This window comes from Pomacea canaliculata, linkage group LG3, assembly GCF_003073045.1.
Source record: "Pomacea canaliculata isolate SZHN2017 linkage group LG3, ASM307304v1, whole genome shotgun sequence".
Taxonomy (NCBI): domain Eukaryota; kingdom Metazoa; phylum Mollusca; class Gastropoda; order Architaenioglossa; family Ampullariidae; genus Pomacea; species Pomacea canaliculata.
In genome coordinates this window covers 9787929-9807139 of record NC_037592.1, presented here as the reverse complement: position 1 = coordinate 9807139, position 19211 = coordinate 9787929, and the positions used below count along the sequence as shown (strand labels likewise).

At 38.2% G+C, this 19211-nt stretch overlaps 1 protein-coding gene across 1 annotated transcript in view; it reads right to left on the bottom strand.

Annotated features, from left to right (window-relative positions):
* The window catches only part of LOC112558834 (uncharacterized protein KIAA2026-like), a 29176-nt gene that overhangs the window by 6468 nt on the left and 3497 nt on the right, over positions 1–19211 (bottom strand). Inside the window, 13 exon segments of the mRNA XM_025229528.1 lie at positions 747–2700; positions 2933–3354; positions 4115–4833; positions 4836–5106; positions 5802–5969; positions 8134–8240; positions 8528–8657; positions 8861–9284; positions 9437–9996; positions 12567–12767; positions 15638–15729; positions 17308–17462; positions 18370–18530. Coding sequence (XP_025085313.1) covers positions 747–2700; positions 2933–3354; positions 4115–4833; positions 4836–5106; positions 5802–5969; positions 8134–8240; positions 8528–8657; positions 8861–9284; positions 9437–9996; positions 12567–12767; positions 15638–15729; positions 17308–17462; positions 18370–18530 — 5364 coding nt within the window.

Here is a 19211-nt window from a genome sequence, read left to right as displayed (position 1 = left end):
CTCTACTCACTGAAGGAGAATCCAAGCATTCAAGAACAAGTGCTGAGGAGTCTGCTTCAGATCTCATACAGAGAACATAGAACCAATGACTTTGTATGAAACAAGACTGTCATACCTTTAGAACACCAGGAACCTCTACTTTCAATAGTCAAGTAACATAAGGTGGTCTTCTTTGGTCATGTGACCCAGCATGACACCTTTTAAGGCATGTCTATCCATGTGGTCCCCCCAGTGACAAGTTAGGAAAAAATCTCAGGTTCAAACAGGGGTAAAAATAGCCACAAAGAAGGAAATGCTTGTGTGTAATTAGCAATACTATCATCAGTGCCCTTATTTAACTATTCATTAAAAAAAACATACATTTTCTGTCAAAACAGAATGGTAGTTTCGAGACACCAACAGTTTCATATACATATACTCAACGACATTAAAAACTGAACTGAAAACTGGACTAAACTACATATATACACACAAACATGCTTGTACACACAGTCAACAAGAAAGGGGAAATTTTAACTCTATCATGCCCTAATATGAAGTATGCCAAGGAAAACCTGAAATTAAAAAAAGGTTTCCAAGAAACTTTAAAACGTGGGTTAGGACTAAAGGCTAAAGTAGATGAAATGACAGTGATTTACAGCAAGGAAAATTATTTTATTTCAAAAGATACCTGACCAGAAAGTGCAGCAAATATGAAAAGATGAAACAATTTTTTTTTCTGGTCATGCAAAATAAGCAACACTAACCTGGCCTGATGATGTTGGCCCAACAGCCTGAAGTTTCATACACGTGGCACCTGGCAAGGTAAGCCCATCGACTTTATCACTCCCTGGACCTTTAATGGGTGCTGCAGACCCCTGAGTCATCTGTCCAGAGCTATGACCTGGAGGAATTGCCATTCTGACCTGATGTCCTGCTACGGTTGATGTAGCAGCCAGCTGATTAACGGTGATCATCTGAGCCTGCTGTGGAGAAATAACATGCACCTTCTGAAAGCCACTCACCGATGGCAGAAGCTGGAGCTGCTGCAAACCCACAACTCCACTTGTTCCTGCTTGCAGGGTTGCAACAACAGGCTGTGATGAGCCTGAAGCTGCTTGTCCAGGGGAAACTAGGTGCACCACAGATGGGCCAGTCAAACCTCGTATCTGCAAACCTGTTGGTAAGGAAGTTGCCATGACCTTTTCCGTCTTCGGTGGCATCACAGGCTGGCCGACAAGTCTCACTCCCACTTGGTTCTGCTGAGGAGTTAGAGGCAGGCCTGTCACTTGAATGCCAGACAGCAGCCTGCTGACCTGTCCCACAGGTAAGTGAATCTGTCGCACAGCACCAGCCCCTGGCACTGATGGTCCTTGTGTGTTCCCCAGATTTGTAAGCTGAGTAGTAATGATGTGGGTCCCTACCTGGCCTTGTGTTTCTGCTCCTTGTTGTTGGACAGTCAGTGTAGGGGATGTGACTGAAGAGGGTGTGGCACTCATTGATGAAGGCCCAGAACTTATACCAGCAGTGACTGAAGATAATGGAGCTTGCATCAGAAGCCTGGTAGTGTTCTGGGAACCCTGTGGACCAACAACTATGTAATCACTGGCTGCTTGTGTTGTTATGACTGAAAGTGGAGTGACTGGTGATGCTGAGGAAGTTTTGGCTGCCAGCATGGTTCTAATGACTTCTGCTGTAGTTTTGTTTGTTGTGATGGTATTGCCGAGAGACCCCTGAACAGTCGCTGCTGGTGCACCCAGGGGTAATGTAGATGAAGCTGCAACTTTAACAGGACTAGAAGGCAGTTGCTGCCCCTGAATGGCTGGTTGGGCATCTCTAGATGTATCCAGTGAAGTTAACTGTGGCTGTATCACTTTCAAAATGGCTGTCTGGGGCAGAACAATTCCCTGCGAAGTAGCAATGCCTTGGACAAAAGCGTGGGAGCCTGCAGCACCTTGAGGCATAACCCTAACTAAAACCTGCTTCTGGTCAGTAGACTCTAATAAGGCGCCTTCATTTCCTGTTTGTACAACTACTGCACCTGGGATAGCAGGCAAGGAGCTCGTAGTCATAGTGGATAAAGTTCCAACACTCTGAATCCCTGGTATGACAACCCCACTACCTGAAAACCCACTAGCATTGCTACCCCCTGAGGATGTTGGTGTGACCAGGGATGTCGGCTCTTCGAGCCTGGAATTGATTCTTGTAGTGATAGGAATGGGTGCTTTCATGCTTTGCACAGTTTTGGTCACATTTTTTCGTGGCGATAAGTTTGGAAGTGTTGTGGGAGAAGGCACTTTAATGTTGGCTGTTGGCAGCGTCGTCATACAGGGAGTGATCACGCTTCTCACGGCACAGTCAAGGGTTGATTGACTTGGCAGCCGTATTACACCAGGCACAGTCTTTGTAAGAAGTCCAGATGGAATGCTTCCGCCTATCACTGCCATGGTGACTGAAGTTGTCAATGGAGGACTAGTGGCCAACAAAGATGAAGCCACAGGGGTAACAGACACAGTTGTAATGGAAGAAATGCTGGTGCCAAGGGATGCCAGCATTGTGACTTCTTGAGTGGTTGCCAAATGTTCAGCTCCTTGAGTATCTTTATCAACTGGAGACTGCGGCTCATCTAAAGACTCTTGCTTTTCAGGGCTGGTGTCATCAGAAGGCTTACGACCAGCTCTGTTTTCAAGCAAGGTCCTCACAGTTACATTTCCAGCATATCTGCAGAAATAATGAGACAATGTGCAATTCCCATAAAGATCCTGCAAAACAATTTTATGTACTCCTAAAAAAACAAAAAAAACCCCAAATAGCTGACTATGAATACAATAAATATTAGTTGTGTTTTAAATCATTACTGGAGAACAAACCTGGATCATATTAAAATCTTTCCATGCTAGATTTTTACATGAAGACATTTGCTGCTAACACACTTCAGAATTCTGCATTTTACCTCTGTGCCTGTCGTCCAGGAGAGCCCAGCAATGAAACATGTGGTCGAACAGATGATGCAGCAACTAATGCAGAGTTGCCTGGAGCTTCTGCACCTGATGTGACACTAATGGCAAGTCCTTGCAGTGTCTTTGCAGAACCTATAACCTTTGGCACACCCTGCATTCTGACTGGCATGAGATTTGCCCCAGGAGTAACTTCCTTCAGAACCAAAGTGCCTGTCTGCTGAGCACCAACTTTAAGTGGTCCTCTACCCACTGGAGTGGAAGAAAGCGAAGGCTGACCACAGGTAACTGCTGCTGTAGTGGATAGGGCTGGTGTTGGATTTAGGCTACTACTGGCGATGGAGCAGACACTCTTAGGTGGCTTTGATACTGCTAATGTTGTGGTGCAGTTCTGTGATGTAGATGATGTACTGAAAGCCTGAAGATACATTAAACATAAATCTGTGTTGTTCAGTTTGTTTCTCAAATGAAATTCATGGAGGATTCCTGCACAAAATGCATGAATTAAGAGGTATTTCATACATCTATCTGTGAACATCTGGTGATCCACCTTTCTCAACAAATAAAAAAAAAATTACTTAAAGCTGAAATTAGCATATCTGCAGAAACTGACCAATAGAAATGTTCATCAGATCTGATCTGCAGACAGTGTTACTACTTTGCACATGCGCTCAAGGATTTAATGCACATGCGCCTTAACTCATAGTGGATGCACCAGCAAGCCACAGGCAATGGCTACAAACCTAGTATTGAGACAGTCATAAATCACTAATCTTTAGAGAAAATCTTGTTACAGTTTAGTTTCCAGTTCATCTGCAGAATACATAAATATTCACTGAATTTAAAAAAATATATACAGAATAAACTAATGAAGTTTGTCTTTGGTTTTCTTTAAGGGTCAAGAACATTTCATAAAAAAAATCTTCACACACAAATAAAAGAAGCAAGATATTTTAAAAGACATACACAATTAAGTACCTATTCTTAATGTTTGTTTACTGTAATATAGATTATGCTATAATGGGCAATTGATGAATTGTCTTCCACATGATGCTTAGCTGAATATTTCCCAAGCACTTTGAAATAGGAAAAAAGTATGCATATGGCTGCCAAATAAACATGGATGCTCAATATGTATCAAAGAAATTCCATATATAAAAATCTAAAAAGCGGCATACCTGAAGTCGCAGTGAGTTAGTGCGAATGAGCTGCTGCAGAACACTAGGTGGCAGGCTACTCAAGTTGACAAGATGTGGTTTGCCTCCAACCAACCCTACCACCATTGTTGCTCCCGGATGGTTGCTTGCCCCTTTTGTAGCTCTGGTTGTGCTAAGTGGAGAAAGTTTTGCTAAAGAAGAAGCCTGGTCTGCATTACTTGAGCTGACAGTTATCGAGATGCCTTTGGCACCTGCTCCTTGAGCAAGGACAGAGGTGTTGCATGGTGACATGTCATTTTGTAAAACCACTGTGGACCCCTCTGCTGCACTTTTTTGCACCATCTTATATGGAGCATAGCGATCTCGCACAATTGGTCTTCGCACTGACAGCAGTTTCTGAATTTCAGGGTGGGAGTTTTGTTTAGCTGCACCAGCTCCTGCAGCAGTTGCTTCGGGATGTACCACAGTTGAGTGGGACGAACTCTGCATATGCTGGAAGCCTTGTGATATGACTATGTTCTCAAGATGAGAATTTTCTACAGCCATAGCTGTCTGCATAGTCTGGGATGACGAAAGGGCCATTTTACTAGCGAGTTCAGGGGCTGACAATGCCAGAGGCTTTCCAATCTGAGCTTTCTGTAGGATATTTGGAACATGAACTGAGGATGCAGATGCGGTTTCTTCTATTTTCTTTGTGATTTTCCTCTTCTTTATGCCTTGATCCTCCACATTGTTGGGATAAGCCTGCGCTTCCTCAGCCTACCCCGGGAGCTCACATCCAGTTCATACTCCTCCACATCTCTCTGCTCTGCCTCAGTCAAGTCACTAGCTGTAGATGGAGTAGCCGATGGTCCTTTCTTTTTAGCTGAAGACAAAGCAGTAGTAGCATGTAGACGATGTTGATCCTGAGAATCTCTGGATTCCGTATCATCTTCTCCTGAGGAATCTCCCTCCCCTGCCTCTTCTGAAGACTGCACCTCTGTCTCCGTCTCCCAACCATCCCCCTCTGCTTCCTGAAGTTCAGTGGAAAAAAACAAGCCCTTGCAATAATTTCATGACACACCATCAACAGAAATGAAACAGCAATCAATTTTTAGGAACTAATCAACGGACTTATTGCTTTCTACCATGAAATTTAAGCAAAATCATTAACTCATAAAAAGAACACTATGGTTCTACCTAGTATATATATAGGTCAGGGAAACCTTTACAAATGTACACACACACACACATTTCTTTGGTCGATTAAATGAGCCTTGAAAAATAACTGTTTAAAGGTGACCAGCAAGTACAGTAAAATGCTTAGTGTCTACCATGTAAGCCCTTAAATCAAATCTTCACATAATCACCTAAATAAAATCTTAATTGATGTAACTTCAAGTACTTGCTGCCTTGTATGGTAGATGGTTCAGTGGCTGAGTAGTTGTGGGACTTGATCGAAAAATAGCTCCCCCTCCCACCCAGCTCCCAAAAAAAGATGCTCCATGCTCAAATTTATATCACTTTAATTCATGATACTGTTGTGAATGCAAATTACATTACCATCTAAATGGGTGTAAATATGTGAAATAACATGGATGCTTTCCATATTAAAAAAAAAAAAGAGGGGGAAAAAAGTCTACAATATTGGTTTTATTGTTATTTTTTTGATAAAAAAAGAGCGTCAACGAAATCAACAATTTCAGCATAAGACAGATAAAGAAATTACCTCCAATGGCTCTTCCTTAAAGTCTTCAAATTCTCGGCGTATCTTGATGCGCATGCGACGTGATGCTTGCACCAATTTAGACTCCCATGGCTGCAGTTCTTTAAGCAGAAGAGCAAGGCGCTCATGCAATGCCACTTCACAAGGTTTACGCTGAGGAGGCTTTGACATCTGTAACATCCCCAGATATTGTATAATAGTATAATAATAATTGTATAATATTATATTGTATAATATATTAGATTTTTATAATGCATTTCCCCACTTTAAAGAAGAAGGAACTTTACAAGCATGAAACAAATTAAAATACACAAATGTTGACTTAAAATGAACATACCACACATATATGTGCATATATAGACCAATACATTTCAACAAAACAATGCTTGTGAGAGACTGCTTTGTAATTGGCAGCATGCTTTTTGTTATAATGTGCTCATATTTATCATGCTTTTCTTAGCAGTTTGAAAAAGTGAAACAAGACATTATCACTTAAGTTTATGCTATTTTTGATCTTTGTCAACATGTGTATAATTAGATTCTGTCACTAACTAGAGTAATTTACCTCACCATGTGCACATGCATTTATTATTCACTGTGTACATTCATACTTTAAACAATTCTGTACCACCAACCTGTTGTGTTTACTGTATCTCATGTCATTACTTTGCACACTGTGTAAACATTTTATATATTTGTTACCAACCTGCATAATTTGTTTTGCTCGTGTACATTGCACAGCAGTACATATCTCTCGAATTTGTGTCACCTGTTTGTATAATATTCTTTGCCCCATATGCATGAATTGCTGTGTGTTAGTGGGAATATTCATTAAAAAAAAAATGACATAAAGGCGTTCTTTTCACATTCTGTTTTCCTTGCTGTACTCTAAGGTTAGTTGTAGAATAATAAAGAAAACTATGCCAGTGTCTTCTGTTATAACTCCAATGGTTTTAAGAACCAGGTTTGATGTCCCAGGCCTACATGAAAAATTCAATTATAGATGGCAGTTAGACAAAATCATAAAAAATGGTTGTAAATTCCTTATTTACTATGACTTCATCCCAGGATCACATGCATTAAAAAATAGCTAATGTGACAGTACCAAAAGGATTTTTTTTTTGGCTCTTGTTTCTCAAGGTAGTTCTCAGAAAGAAACATGAAACTTGATAGTAAGATTTTTTTTTTGTTACTCTCTGCAAGTCTACCATTATAGTAAATAAATGTCAACAAATGCTGACTCACAAAGGCCTACTTTACCATACATGACATGCATAGCATGCATTTATTAGTAATGTTTTAACTTAACTGAAGTATTATTATTGTGGATGTTGTCAACTGTGCTTGTGTGCATAGTCATTTTAGTTCTTTTAAAACCAACCTAAACTGAAAAAAATTTTCAATAGATTAGCAGACCAACCATACACTAAACGCATAAGTTGAAAGGGGTGCAAATATCTCCCCAAATTTTCAAAGTTCAAAACATTCAAAGTTTTGTATCACTTACAAACAAAAGAAACCATCATATCTGTCATCGTTTGTACAGAACAGCACAAAGTAGTGCCTCATGACTTGACTCTTGTAGTGAAGCTCTGGCATTCCTCTTTGTAACTATAAGGTATATGAGGCCTTCTTTTGAAAATGTCTGATGAGCTAAGCACAAGTAAGGTCCCTGTTCATGATTTTGCTTGATGTTTGTGGTGTAGCAGTTTGTGTGATCTGGATACATCTCTTTGGAATGCAAGAAAATACAATACCTGGCATTTATTTCTAATAGAAATGACAGAGTGACCCCGGATTCAAGATAGAAGAAAAATTGGATTGCACAGACCAATTACATCTTCAATGGAGATACTTCAGAATAATGCCAGAAGTAGTGCCAACACAGAATAAAACAAAGTGGAACCACTCAGAAAAAGAAAATGTCATAGTTGTCTGGCTATGGAGGGCAGAATGCAAAAGCAATCACATCATAAAAGTAGACAGCAATCCCAAATAAAGCGTGTAAGCAACAATAGTAATCCTCAGTAGGATTAGACGAAACTGCTGTAAACTATTAGGATTAGTGAATACATTGTCTGTATTATTTACAGTACTGTTAATTATAAGAATACTTACCATAACTGAAGGAAATGGCCTTATTGTACATGCGAGTCTGACACTCATCTTACCCAGAATAGTTTTTAACAAATTTGCCACAATAAGGGTTAAAATCAGTCTTTCCAGGGTGTAAATATTTTCTTTACTTTTATTTACCAACTCTGCATTAGAATTTTAACCAATTTTTTATGGTACTCTCATCACTGTCATTTTCATCAGCAATGTGCTCACCTACAACTCTATCCCTTTTTGCATTTGTGGATTCTTCTTTACAGTTGTCATCAAAATCACATAGATCAAACAGCTCTGAATCACTCATGTCTTTTGTTTCAGAAGTATGAACTATATTTGGGAATGAAATAGCTTCTAAGATTTCTCATGGCTTGCTTTCACACTAAATGACCTGTGTGAATTGAACTGTTTTTGAAAATGAAAGTGAAGTTTGGAAAAACAGTTTATGTAGGCAGCATAGAGAGATTAGGATAAAGGCTGTTTACAGTATGAATATCCATCATTCTGAAAGAATTAGCTTATGCTAGTGACAAAGTCAAGCACAACATGTTCACACCATGCTGATCCCTGCTACACAGATAAAGTTTTTAGAGATGAATGAGGAAAAGAGGAAATACCCTTTGTTTTCTGGCCTTTCGAGATGTGTCTGGAAGGAGGGGGAAGCTGAGGCTCTGCAAATTGTTGAATTAGCTCTTGTAGTCCCTCCACACTGTCCACAATAAGCTCAAACTCATCCAGATCTGGACCCTGAGAGAGACAAACTAAGTTTAGACTCTACTCTGATCCATCCTGCAACCATCACTTCTTAAGGGACTAGAATGAGTATAAAACTGGTTGGAGATATACTGAAATCTAACTATAACCAAAGGCTTATACTGACAGCAGTATGAACAGCATAAATATCTAATTATAACTCAAATTCAAAAAGTGAGAAACACGTTTCTACTTACAATTTCGTTATTGTCCTCTTCATCCTCTTCTAATATGTCATCTTTTCCTGCAGGCTTCTTTCCACTAGCCGCTGACATGCTGTAACTCACATGATCCAACAAAGCAGACCTAACACTGCTTTCCATGTCTCTACTTGCCCCGTCATCTGATTCCTTTAAAGTTGTATGTGACATCAAGTCTACGTTGCAGAACATTGCATGGTTGTTTATCACAGACTCTTTTTCATGGGCACTGTTGGTGGAGGATGCTGACGTTTTCTGGCTACTGCTGCTAGTTCTTGCTGGTACTTCACTGATGTTTGAACTATCACAATTAGATCTTGAGAAGATAACTGCATTTTCTCTCTTTATATCACAGGCAAGGGAACTGAGTTCAAGAGCTGATGTCAAAGAGTCACCTGCACATTCTTCCTCAACAGGTTTTCTGTCAATCACATTGTGATCAGATGTTGCATCACTAGGTTCAGACTTTGTGGTTTTTATTATATGACTATCACTCGTGTTTTTTACATTTGCCTTTACGGCATCACATTCTTCCCCTTTATCTTCATCAAATATATGTGTGTTTTTTTTCATGGAATGTAACAGAGCTGGCTCTTCCTTGCAGCTAAGAAGTCAATGCTTTCTTTTGATTCCCCATGCTCAGTTCTGGAACTGCTTGCATTCATGAAAGATTTAGCTTTTGAATCACAACCAACGAATTCATCTACTAAGGTGTGGCAGCTGTCTCTGCTTTCACACTTAATACTGTCTCCAGCTACCTTCTCTTCCTTGACGTCATACACATCAGGGTTGCTGCAACTTTTATCAGAGGACTCACTCACAGAGCTGTTAGCCATTTTAGACCTCTTATTTGGCCAGGATCCATTTGTGGAGGTTTGATTTCCTAGAATAAATGGAAGACTTGCCTCCACACTGTTCCTCGTTTTGCGAATCCTGTTTTCTGTTCCAGTGAGCCATAATGCTGTGGCAAGCTCTGGAGATGACTGTTCTGGCATTGGAGGGTGTCTTGTGGCCCTTTTCTTCACCTTCTTCCCATTTTCCCTTGGTTCAGGTGAAGAGATAAGAGAGCTATTGCCTTTGTGTATGCCCTTAGAAGAAAAGCTACTTTCCACTCGTGACTTCTCACTTTCAACCTGGGAAAAATCAAATCAATAACACACCATGACCACAAGATAGTAAAAAATACATTTCTTTATTTAAAATTTTCAGTTTTATTACGTTTTTTACATCTTTCTTGAAGTTCTTTTAGACAGTAGTTTTTTCCTTTTTTTTTAAAAACTTTATTTAATGGCATAATATATAATACATCAGTACCATATTACTGTAGTGGTTCAACTGTACCATGACTCACATGGAATAAAAACCAGGGAAAAAACCCCCCAAAAACAAGGAAGCACACACTAACACACACAGAGTCAACCAATTGTATGAGTTAAGCAATTTTCTTACCCATAATTATTTAGTACATAATGTACACAAGTTCATATCTATAAAACATTTTAGCAATGAATTAAATGTTAAAGAGTATAGTAATATATGTAATACAGGGCATTAAGTTTCCACAAACTAAGCTTTCTTTTTACAATCCTGTTTCGCTCTTTACTTCTCTCTTCATTTAGGTATGGGTTTCCCATTTGTTACATTCTTTTGTAATACAATTACAAAAATGTAAGAAAATTTCTAAAATTGTTCATCAAAAATTGCAATTTACATATTGCTAAGAGCTATAAATCTTTCCACTTTCATTTGTCTATATACATTTTGTAGAAAGACCTGTATACATAGAGTTTTTGTTCTAAATCTGGATTTATATATGTAAAACTTTGCCATTATTATTATTATATCGGTCCATAACGTTATCCGTTAGGATATTTTCACTATAATCCAAATAGAAGAAGTGTAGCAGTAAATTTAAAGTCCTTTACATGTTTACATTTATCATTGATTCTCTTTTCTAATGAACTCCAAATTTTTTTTTAAATAGTTACATTTCAAAACTATGTGCTCCATCGTTTCTTTTTCTTGGTTACAAAAGGGACATAAGTTTTTAACTAAAATTTTGATCTCTTAAAAATATTTGTGGCTAATACCCTATGCACAAGTCTAACATGGAACCATTTATATTTAATTTCATGGATTTTACTTATTTTAAGAAATATCCTTTTAAAGCTTAATTTGCCCTGCAACTTTTTAATCCATTTTTGAAAACAATTGGTTCATATTCATTATCATTTAATATATTGTGATAGTTCTTTGAGCCTTTTCCTTGGAAAAATATTAGTGTTTTTAACTTTTTTTTGTTTTTGTTGATGGATACAGCATTTTGCTTTAAATACATTTTCACTGCTTCTACACAACAAATTTTTTTTAGAAAGTTTGTATTTAGCTGGTAGAGTTGTTTAAAACATTCATATGTATAGAATCTGTCTTTTTTGTCAAGTAAATCTCTAATGCTAAATATGTTTTTTGTCGATCTTTATAAATAAAGAGCTTACAATCAATCTTAATATTGGCATTATAGAAAAGAGGTTCTGCTAAGAGCTTATCAGCCGTATCTATTTTAACTTTATTTTTAAAACACCTACATGCAAGTAGAACATTATTCCAAAATAAGTTAACTCTTTTACAAATTAGCTCACAGCCCAGCTGTTCTACGTAACTACTTTCTGGTAGTATAACATGAATTATATTTGTCCATCTATGCTCATTGTTATTTTTTAATCCACAATAGTTTTAAAGCCAAAATAAAGGGTGACATGTAAGGAACACCTAGACCCCCTTTTGCCATTTTATCTGGTTTTTGATTCCATACTAAAGGATAGATTTAAGATTGTATTTATTAATAAAATAGTCTGGCGAAATTAGGCCCTTTAGGAACCTGGCAAAAGATAGAAGAAAGGAAAGAGCTAAAGCAGATCATCCAATGTCAAGACAATAGGAAAAAGAAGAGTTCAGAGCAAAGTACTAGGAGATGAACCGAAGAAGTTAAAATGAGTGCAAGAGGCGACAAGACAGTTCGCACATAGGATGGCAGAAGAGGTAGAACAAGCAGCTAGGCAAAATAACACAAAGAGGCTATATGAAATTACGAGAATTCTGTCAGGAAGGAAAAACACCAATGCGTGCAGGCCAGTAAAGCATAAGAATGGCAGTGTCATTACCGGGGATGCAGAACAAAAATCTCACTGGGCAGAACATTTTGAAGAAATACTGAACAGGCCACCAACACCAACCACTTTAAACATTGTCACAGCCGCCGAACAGCTCCAAGTGAACACTAACCCACCAAGGCAGATATTATCAAAGCCCTCAAGTCATTGAATACTGGCAAGGCAGTAGGCCCAGATAGCATTCCTGCAGAGGCACTCAAGGAAGACCTAACAGCTGCAGCAGAGATGCTACACCCCCTGCTACAGAAAATTTGGGAACAGGAGCAAGTTCCATCAGACTGGAAGCTTGGTTATCTACTGAAGCTAAAACAAAAAACGCGACCTGACACAGTGCAACAATTGAACAAGGTGCTGAACAGAATCATCCTGGTGAGACTGAAGAATGCCTTAGACAAGAAACTGAGGCACGAACAGGCAGGCACAGATGAGACAACAATTTGTCTTAAAATCAGCAGTAAAATATTGTGTAAAATGTCTTTTATACTAAACTAAAACAAAAAAGGTAAAGAAGGTGAAGAAATATCTCAACTTACTTTAGCTGACACATCATCATCTTCATCACTGCTGAAGCTTAAATCTGGTGGCTTTTGCTGGCGATAAATACGCAAATCTGCTCCACAGAACTGTGGAAAGTGAAGATACAGACACCCTTTAGCATCATTTCCTAAAATGTACTCTCGCTGGTCCTCAGGTGGCTGGGCTTCAATAGCATTTCTGAGAGACTCCTGGGTTTCCTGTTAACCGATTCCTTGTATATAGTTTATGAGGTGACTAACATTTCTACATGTCTCACCAGCAACCATATCTTAAATAGCTACTGAACACTTAATAATAATAAAATGATCCAGAGAATAATTTGAATACAAAAAGGTCGTAAACTGTTACTTGATATCAAAAATGCAAAAAAAAGAAAAAAAAAAAAAAGTTTATAACATTGGTCAACACTGAAATTATTACCGACTTCAAAAGGTCCTATTCAGCAGTATCTTGGTGTGCTTAACACAAATATAACCATGATAAATTTTTTGTGCAGCCCTATGCTCCTCAAAGGAGCAACAAGGAATAAACTAATTTTTATTGGTTTTCATTTTGAAAATATTTGATACGGTTCATTTTCTCTGTTTCATTGTGTAAATGTATCCAGTAGGACTGTAACAGCATCCTTAATAAGCCTAGAATGATGTAACATTACATCACATTGCATGATACACATCATCCAGCGTTTACTGCATTATTTTCTGATGAAATGCAGTACTACTGCCAGGCGGCTGCTGAAGTAAGCTGACATCAGAAGTGCTATATCAGTGGTTCTTAACCGGGGTTATATCGAACCCTAGGGGTTCGGCGGAGCCTCTGCCTTGAAGGTCAAGACACACCCGCAATTCGTGATGACACTAAAGAAGGATTCGGTGAATGCGCATATTAAACTTGTGGGTTCAGTACCTCAAACAAGGTTAAGAACCACTGTGCTATATAAAGCCCAGTCAGAATTTCAGACTTTGTGGGATACAGTTTAGGCTACCGTTACACAGAACTTAATATTTCATCCATTTAGTTACAATACAGAACGCTAATGCCTCGAAAGTGCATTAATACCTTGGACAATTTTTGGTATATTTGTGAGAAGTGACACCTCTCAAGTGAAGATGGTATATCATCTTTACTTTGGATGCAAGATTAGTGATATCAAGACAAGCCTTGGGACCCGCATATATGGTCTGCTACATGTGCAACACCTGACTTGGAAAAAAACAATAGAGAGTGAGGCAAAGGTCGTCAAAACCTGGGCCCAACTGAAGGGGGCTGCCCAAAACCAGGTCCGAATGGTGAGGTGTTGTTGCGGCCCTATGCTCCTCAAAGGAGCAACAAGGAATAAACTAAACTAAACATGTGCAACACAGCTTTCACAGTGGTTGAATGGTAAAAGACATAAATGCTGTTTGCAGTCCCATGGTGTGGAGACAACCAAACAAACACACAAATGACTGTTACTTGGTATCTCCTCTTTCCAGCGGGATAATGAAGCAAAATAAGTCGAAAATAGTTCCCCCCAACATTTCATCTACCCAGCAGAAATATTCTCTTGATTCAGCTGATGAGAATGAGGGTGACCTCACCTATTCTTCTATTTAGTCAGCATGCAGTGATCCAAAGTTTCACTGGTGCATCATCAACCTCGCACAGAATAACACAGGAAGAACTAAATGACCTGGTTTGTGATTTGGACCAAGAACAAAGCAGAATTGCTAGGTTCAAGACTTGAGCAATGGAATCTTCTAGAAGATGCCACAATTACGAAAGAAAAGGTAATCTAATATTCTGTTCTGATAATGAGGGCCTCATAAATGCCTTAGAAATCACTCATGACCTACAAGAATGGAGACTATTTGTAGACTTTTTGAAACTGAATCTTAAGGCTGTGCTTTAGCACAAATGAAACCTTCTTCCATCTATTTCAGAGGCGAATGCTGTCCACATGAAAGAAACGTACGAGCTACTGAATTCCATTGAGTATAAGTACAGGTGGAACCTCTGTGATGATTTGAAGATAGTTGCTCCTTTAACAGGACTGCAGTTGGGATATACAAAATACATGTTTCTTATGTGACTGGGATAGTCGAGCACGGGAATTGCACTACTTGTGGAAGGAATGGACTTAAGACAAAACGTAGCAGTTGGAGAGAAGAATATCCAGCACCCAGCTCTGGTCGGGCCTCACAAAATCCTTACAACCCCTTCACATCAAACTAGGTTTGATGAAAATTTTCGTGAAAGCCATGGACTGGACTTTGTCAGCTTTCTGATACCTGCATGAAAAATTCCACTGACTCAGTGAAGCAAAGATTAGAGAGGGAGTTTTTGTGGGTCCTCAGATTTGAGAGCTCTTCAACAATGAATCAATCAACAACTTCAAGAACGAAATGCTTTTTGCCTAGTGTCTACTACTTTCTTAGGAATGTTTGGGCAGAAAACTACAAGCAACAATTAGAAGAAATGTTGATGCAGTATCAGAAACTTAGCTGCAATATATCTCTAAAGATCCACTTCCTTCATTCCCATCTGGATTCTTTCCTGACAACTGTGGTATGGTTAGTGATGAACATGGCGAACATTTTCATCAAGATATCACAACAATGGAAAAAAGATATCAGGGAAAATTGTCCACTACCATGCTGGCTGACTACTGCTGGACACTCCCCAGAGATGCTCCCGAACAGCTGTGCAAGAGACAGGCAAAGAAATCTAAGACGTAGTCTATGACTTGATTGTTTAAAGGTATTAACCGTAGGTCAGTTACTATTTGCATGCATTTCATGATGTATGCAATAATTATTGCAGATTAAAAAAAAACAAAAAACCCAACATCTAGAGCCAATTTTTCATTTTGACCGTTATATTTGTGTTGAGCACATAAAAACTGATAAAAAATTACTAATTTTATTTCAGTAGCATGACTTTTGTAAAAGTGTGTTGACAGTGTAATAAACACATCTCTGCATTGGCTGTATTTAAAGTTGCCCTCTTTTAACACTTTTTGGTCATTTTTAACCCTGCCACTTGGCATTAAAAAAAAAATGTGATGAAAATATTCTAAAAAGCTCACCAAACAATGATCACAAAGGCACTTTAGGATCCATATTCTACGATAGAAATTGTTCTTGTGGAATGCTCTCCTTCTCAGTGGATTTTTCAAGCCTGATGTGAAAATGGAAATTTATGGTATTATACAATCTGCATTTGATCCAGACAGAATACACAATAAACATATATTAGATTTGTTATTGGTTTTACATGGTAACCTTGACAACATTATGCAATTTCAATCTCCTGGATTATTTGGTTTCAAGAAGTACCACATTTAAACATTCTGTGAAAACCATTTAAAAACATCTTTTGCTGAAATAAAAAAATTTTTCTCTTCTTCTATGACCAAATATGTTAAAGACAAAGTACACATGAATAATTACGAAGGATACTGTGGGTATACCAAAAACTTACAAAAACTTGATGACAATAACAACGCTAATTTTAGACCTTTATAAAACTAAAAGAACTAAATATATCAAGCTGCAAAGTTTTACAATGCAAAGGGTAAACATGTTCACTAATACAGTGATGATCTTATTATGGATGTGCTGTTCTGTCTGAGGTACCTTTTTGCACGGCCAGATGCATGGCCATAATACAGTCTTAGCTGATGGCTTGTGTGTAAAACTGTTACCCTACTCACTCCTCTTCGTACCAAAGGTGGTATATAAGGCATCCACAAGAGCTAAATTTTGCCATACAGTTCCAGGACAGTTTCTGGTCCTTAAACTCTTGATCTACTGACCTTCACCATGTTCTTTTAGCCAACCATGGCTGACCAATGAAGGGCTATTTTGGTTTCATTCTTAGAAAAATGCCCTAGTAATTTCCATCTTCTTTTTTGGATTGTTGTTGTTATATTTATGCAGCTGGGTCTTTAAAGATTTCTTCATTAGTAATCATGTTAGGCCAGAATATCTTGAAAATTGTTCTCAGACACTTGGTTTGAAGGTCTCTAGTTTCTACCTGATGTTTGCTGATATCTTCCTGCACTCACTTCCACAGAGCAAAACCGAAAGGACATCGCTTCTGAAGATTTTTAATTTTGTATTTCTCCTTAGAACTTTGGATTTCCAAATTTCTTTCAACATGGCAAAGGCTTGATTTGCTTTGATGTGTATGTTCTTCACATCCTTTTCTGTATCTTCATCTGTTGTTACTACCAAGGTATGTAAGTTCTTGGACTTTCTCTCCTTCTTTATCATTTGTGATGAGTTCTGTTGACTTGGCATTCTGTCTTATTTCTTTTGTTTTTGTCTGTTTTTATTTTAAGTCCTATTGTTGATGCATTTTTGGTTAGACTGTTGATCTGTTCCTGCGTATCTTTGCATTGGCTGAATAACAATGTCATCAGCATAACCTAAGTCTCCCAGTACAGATGTAAGTGTCCAACAGATTCCTCTTTTCTGTTATTTCATAAACCAGTCTATGACCAGCATAAGTAATATGTGTTACGCTACCCTTCCATTTTTCAGTCTTTTCCTTTTGTGTTTCTCTAGTCTTAATAAGGCATTACGCTTACAGTTGTATTGGTAATTCAGGATGAAATATTTAAAACATGAAAATAACTCATCTGTATTAATCATGCCTGTTCCTCACTATGAAATTTCCAATCTCTATACAATGCATGTTTTTTTTTTATCAAGCCTGATGGTAAAGAATAATACATGCTAATAGTGGCCTTACCCAACATGTCAAAGCTGCATGGATCAAAACCCAATTTATATGCTGCCTTGCCCTTATCACCATTACAGTCCTCCAGCATTTTATACCAGATGTCCATCTTTTTGGTCAACTTTTGTGTCCAAACTCGGTAAGGCATTACAGACTTCTTGTCAATTCTATAAGGACAAAAGATTTGTTCAACAGATGAGACAGGAGAAAAACCTCACAGTGAAATCTTCAAGCACTGTATATTGATAATGATAAAAAGCTTGGCATGAAAACAATGATAAGTAAAAATACTACTTTTTTTTTTGGGGTCTGTTTGTTCATGCACGTGTACTGTTCCATTAATTTACTCAGTACTGAATAAACACTTTCCCCTTTATTCAATAAAAAGCATAAAATGTTCCGCTGGCTTCATAGATTAAAGACAAATAAAAGCTAATAACAATTTGTCACAGATATGTTTTTGTCAAGTTTTTGCTTTACACAGTACTTTAACAGGGTGAACAAAACCTGGTGAAAAGAACAAGTTTCATCCCCTTCAGCCAATTGCTCAGTGCCTTTCCTTTTATTACCTAGGACAGTTCGGTATCTCACATTGGATAGCATCGGGATCAGATTTGTTTATTCCTAAAACTTTTGTATACAAATCTTCTGATTGGTTACTATTTGAATCAGTCATTAAAGAGATTGAAAATGCAGACTTCAGTCTCTCTGGCAGCGTTTAATACGATGGGATTCTGACAGGGAAATGTTAATAAAGTAGTGTTTAAAATTCATCATTTTGCAGAAGAAATCAGAACGAATTGGCTTGGGGTTCCTCGACCAAAATGTATTTAAAGACCATTTCTAACTTTTATTTTAACATAGCAGTGTACTTTCCTGTTTGTTCAATCATCATGGAATCCATTTGTAAAGAAAAGTAAAATTGCACAAAGCTGACTCTCATCAACTTTCTGGGGCTCCACTACGAAACTGCTCTGTGTAACTTAAAACTCTTTTTGTGGTGGCAGGTCACATATTAACTTAATAAAACAGTGCAATTATCAAAACTACAAGATTTGAAATAAAATTTCTCACTTCATCCTCTGAGATGGTGTAGAAAGGAGTGATGTCATAATGTACTGCAATGTTGTGCTTTGGCGTGGCATAGCCAAACATCGTTCAAGTTCAAATAGTGACACCTCTCCCAAGTTTAACACCTCTTGACACAGAAACAAGAAAAGACCAATCTGTGGCAGCTGTAACAAAAATCAAATGAAACAAAAATGCTGTAGTATCAACTTAAAATTCCAGAACTTTGTTTTTTACAATTTGACCTTTGCCATGTACATTTTAAGATTTAAAAATTTAATTAGTGCTTCATGTTATTCATCTGCTGAAAGGGACAAAGAAAAATAACAATAAATCAGACATCAGCTAAAAATTTTACTCTTTGCTACTTAGCAAGATATATATATCATGCAACCAATCCAGAACAAGATGGCTTCAAAATGATTACAAAAAGCACATGCTGAAAGTTGCTTCATTTAAATTAGGTGTTTGAAGCACAATACTTGATCTTGAGCAGCATTATAAGAGGGGGGGGGAGGGAATTGGTGTTTTACACCGTGCCAGCAACTGAGGCTATATTACGGCAAGGCAGCCATCCCTGTAAACAGATGCCACGTGCAGAGAAAGAACAGCGTGCCCGAGACGAGAAATGAACTCTGGGCAGCCAGCCTTCACTGCATTGGTGACAGGCGCTAACCGTTGCGCCACCGGACCGCTCAGCAGCATTATAGAGACCATTTTTCAAACTGCTTTACCAGCAACACACTCACTTCTCTACAACTCTCGTTAAGTTTGGTAAACTGATTCCGCTGCCATAAGGCAGCTTCTGCATAACTGATTAGCATGTCTTTCTTCACAAAGCATAAAAA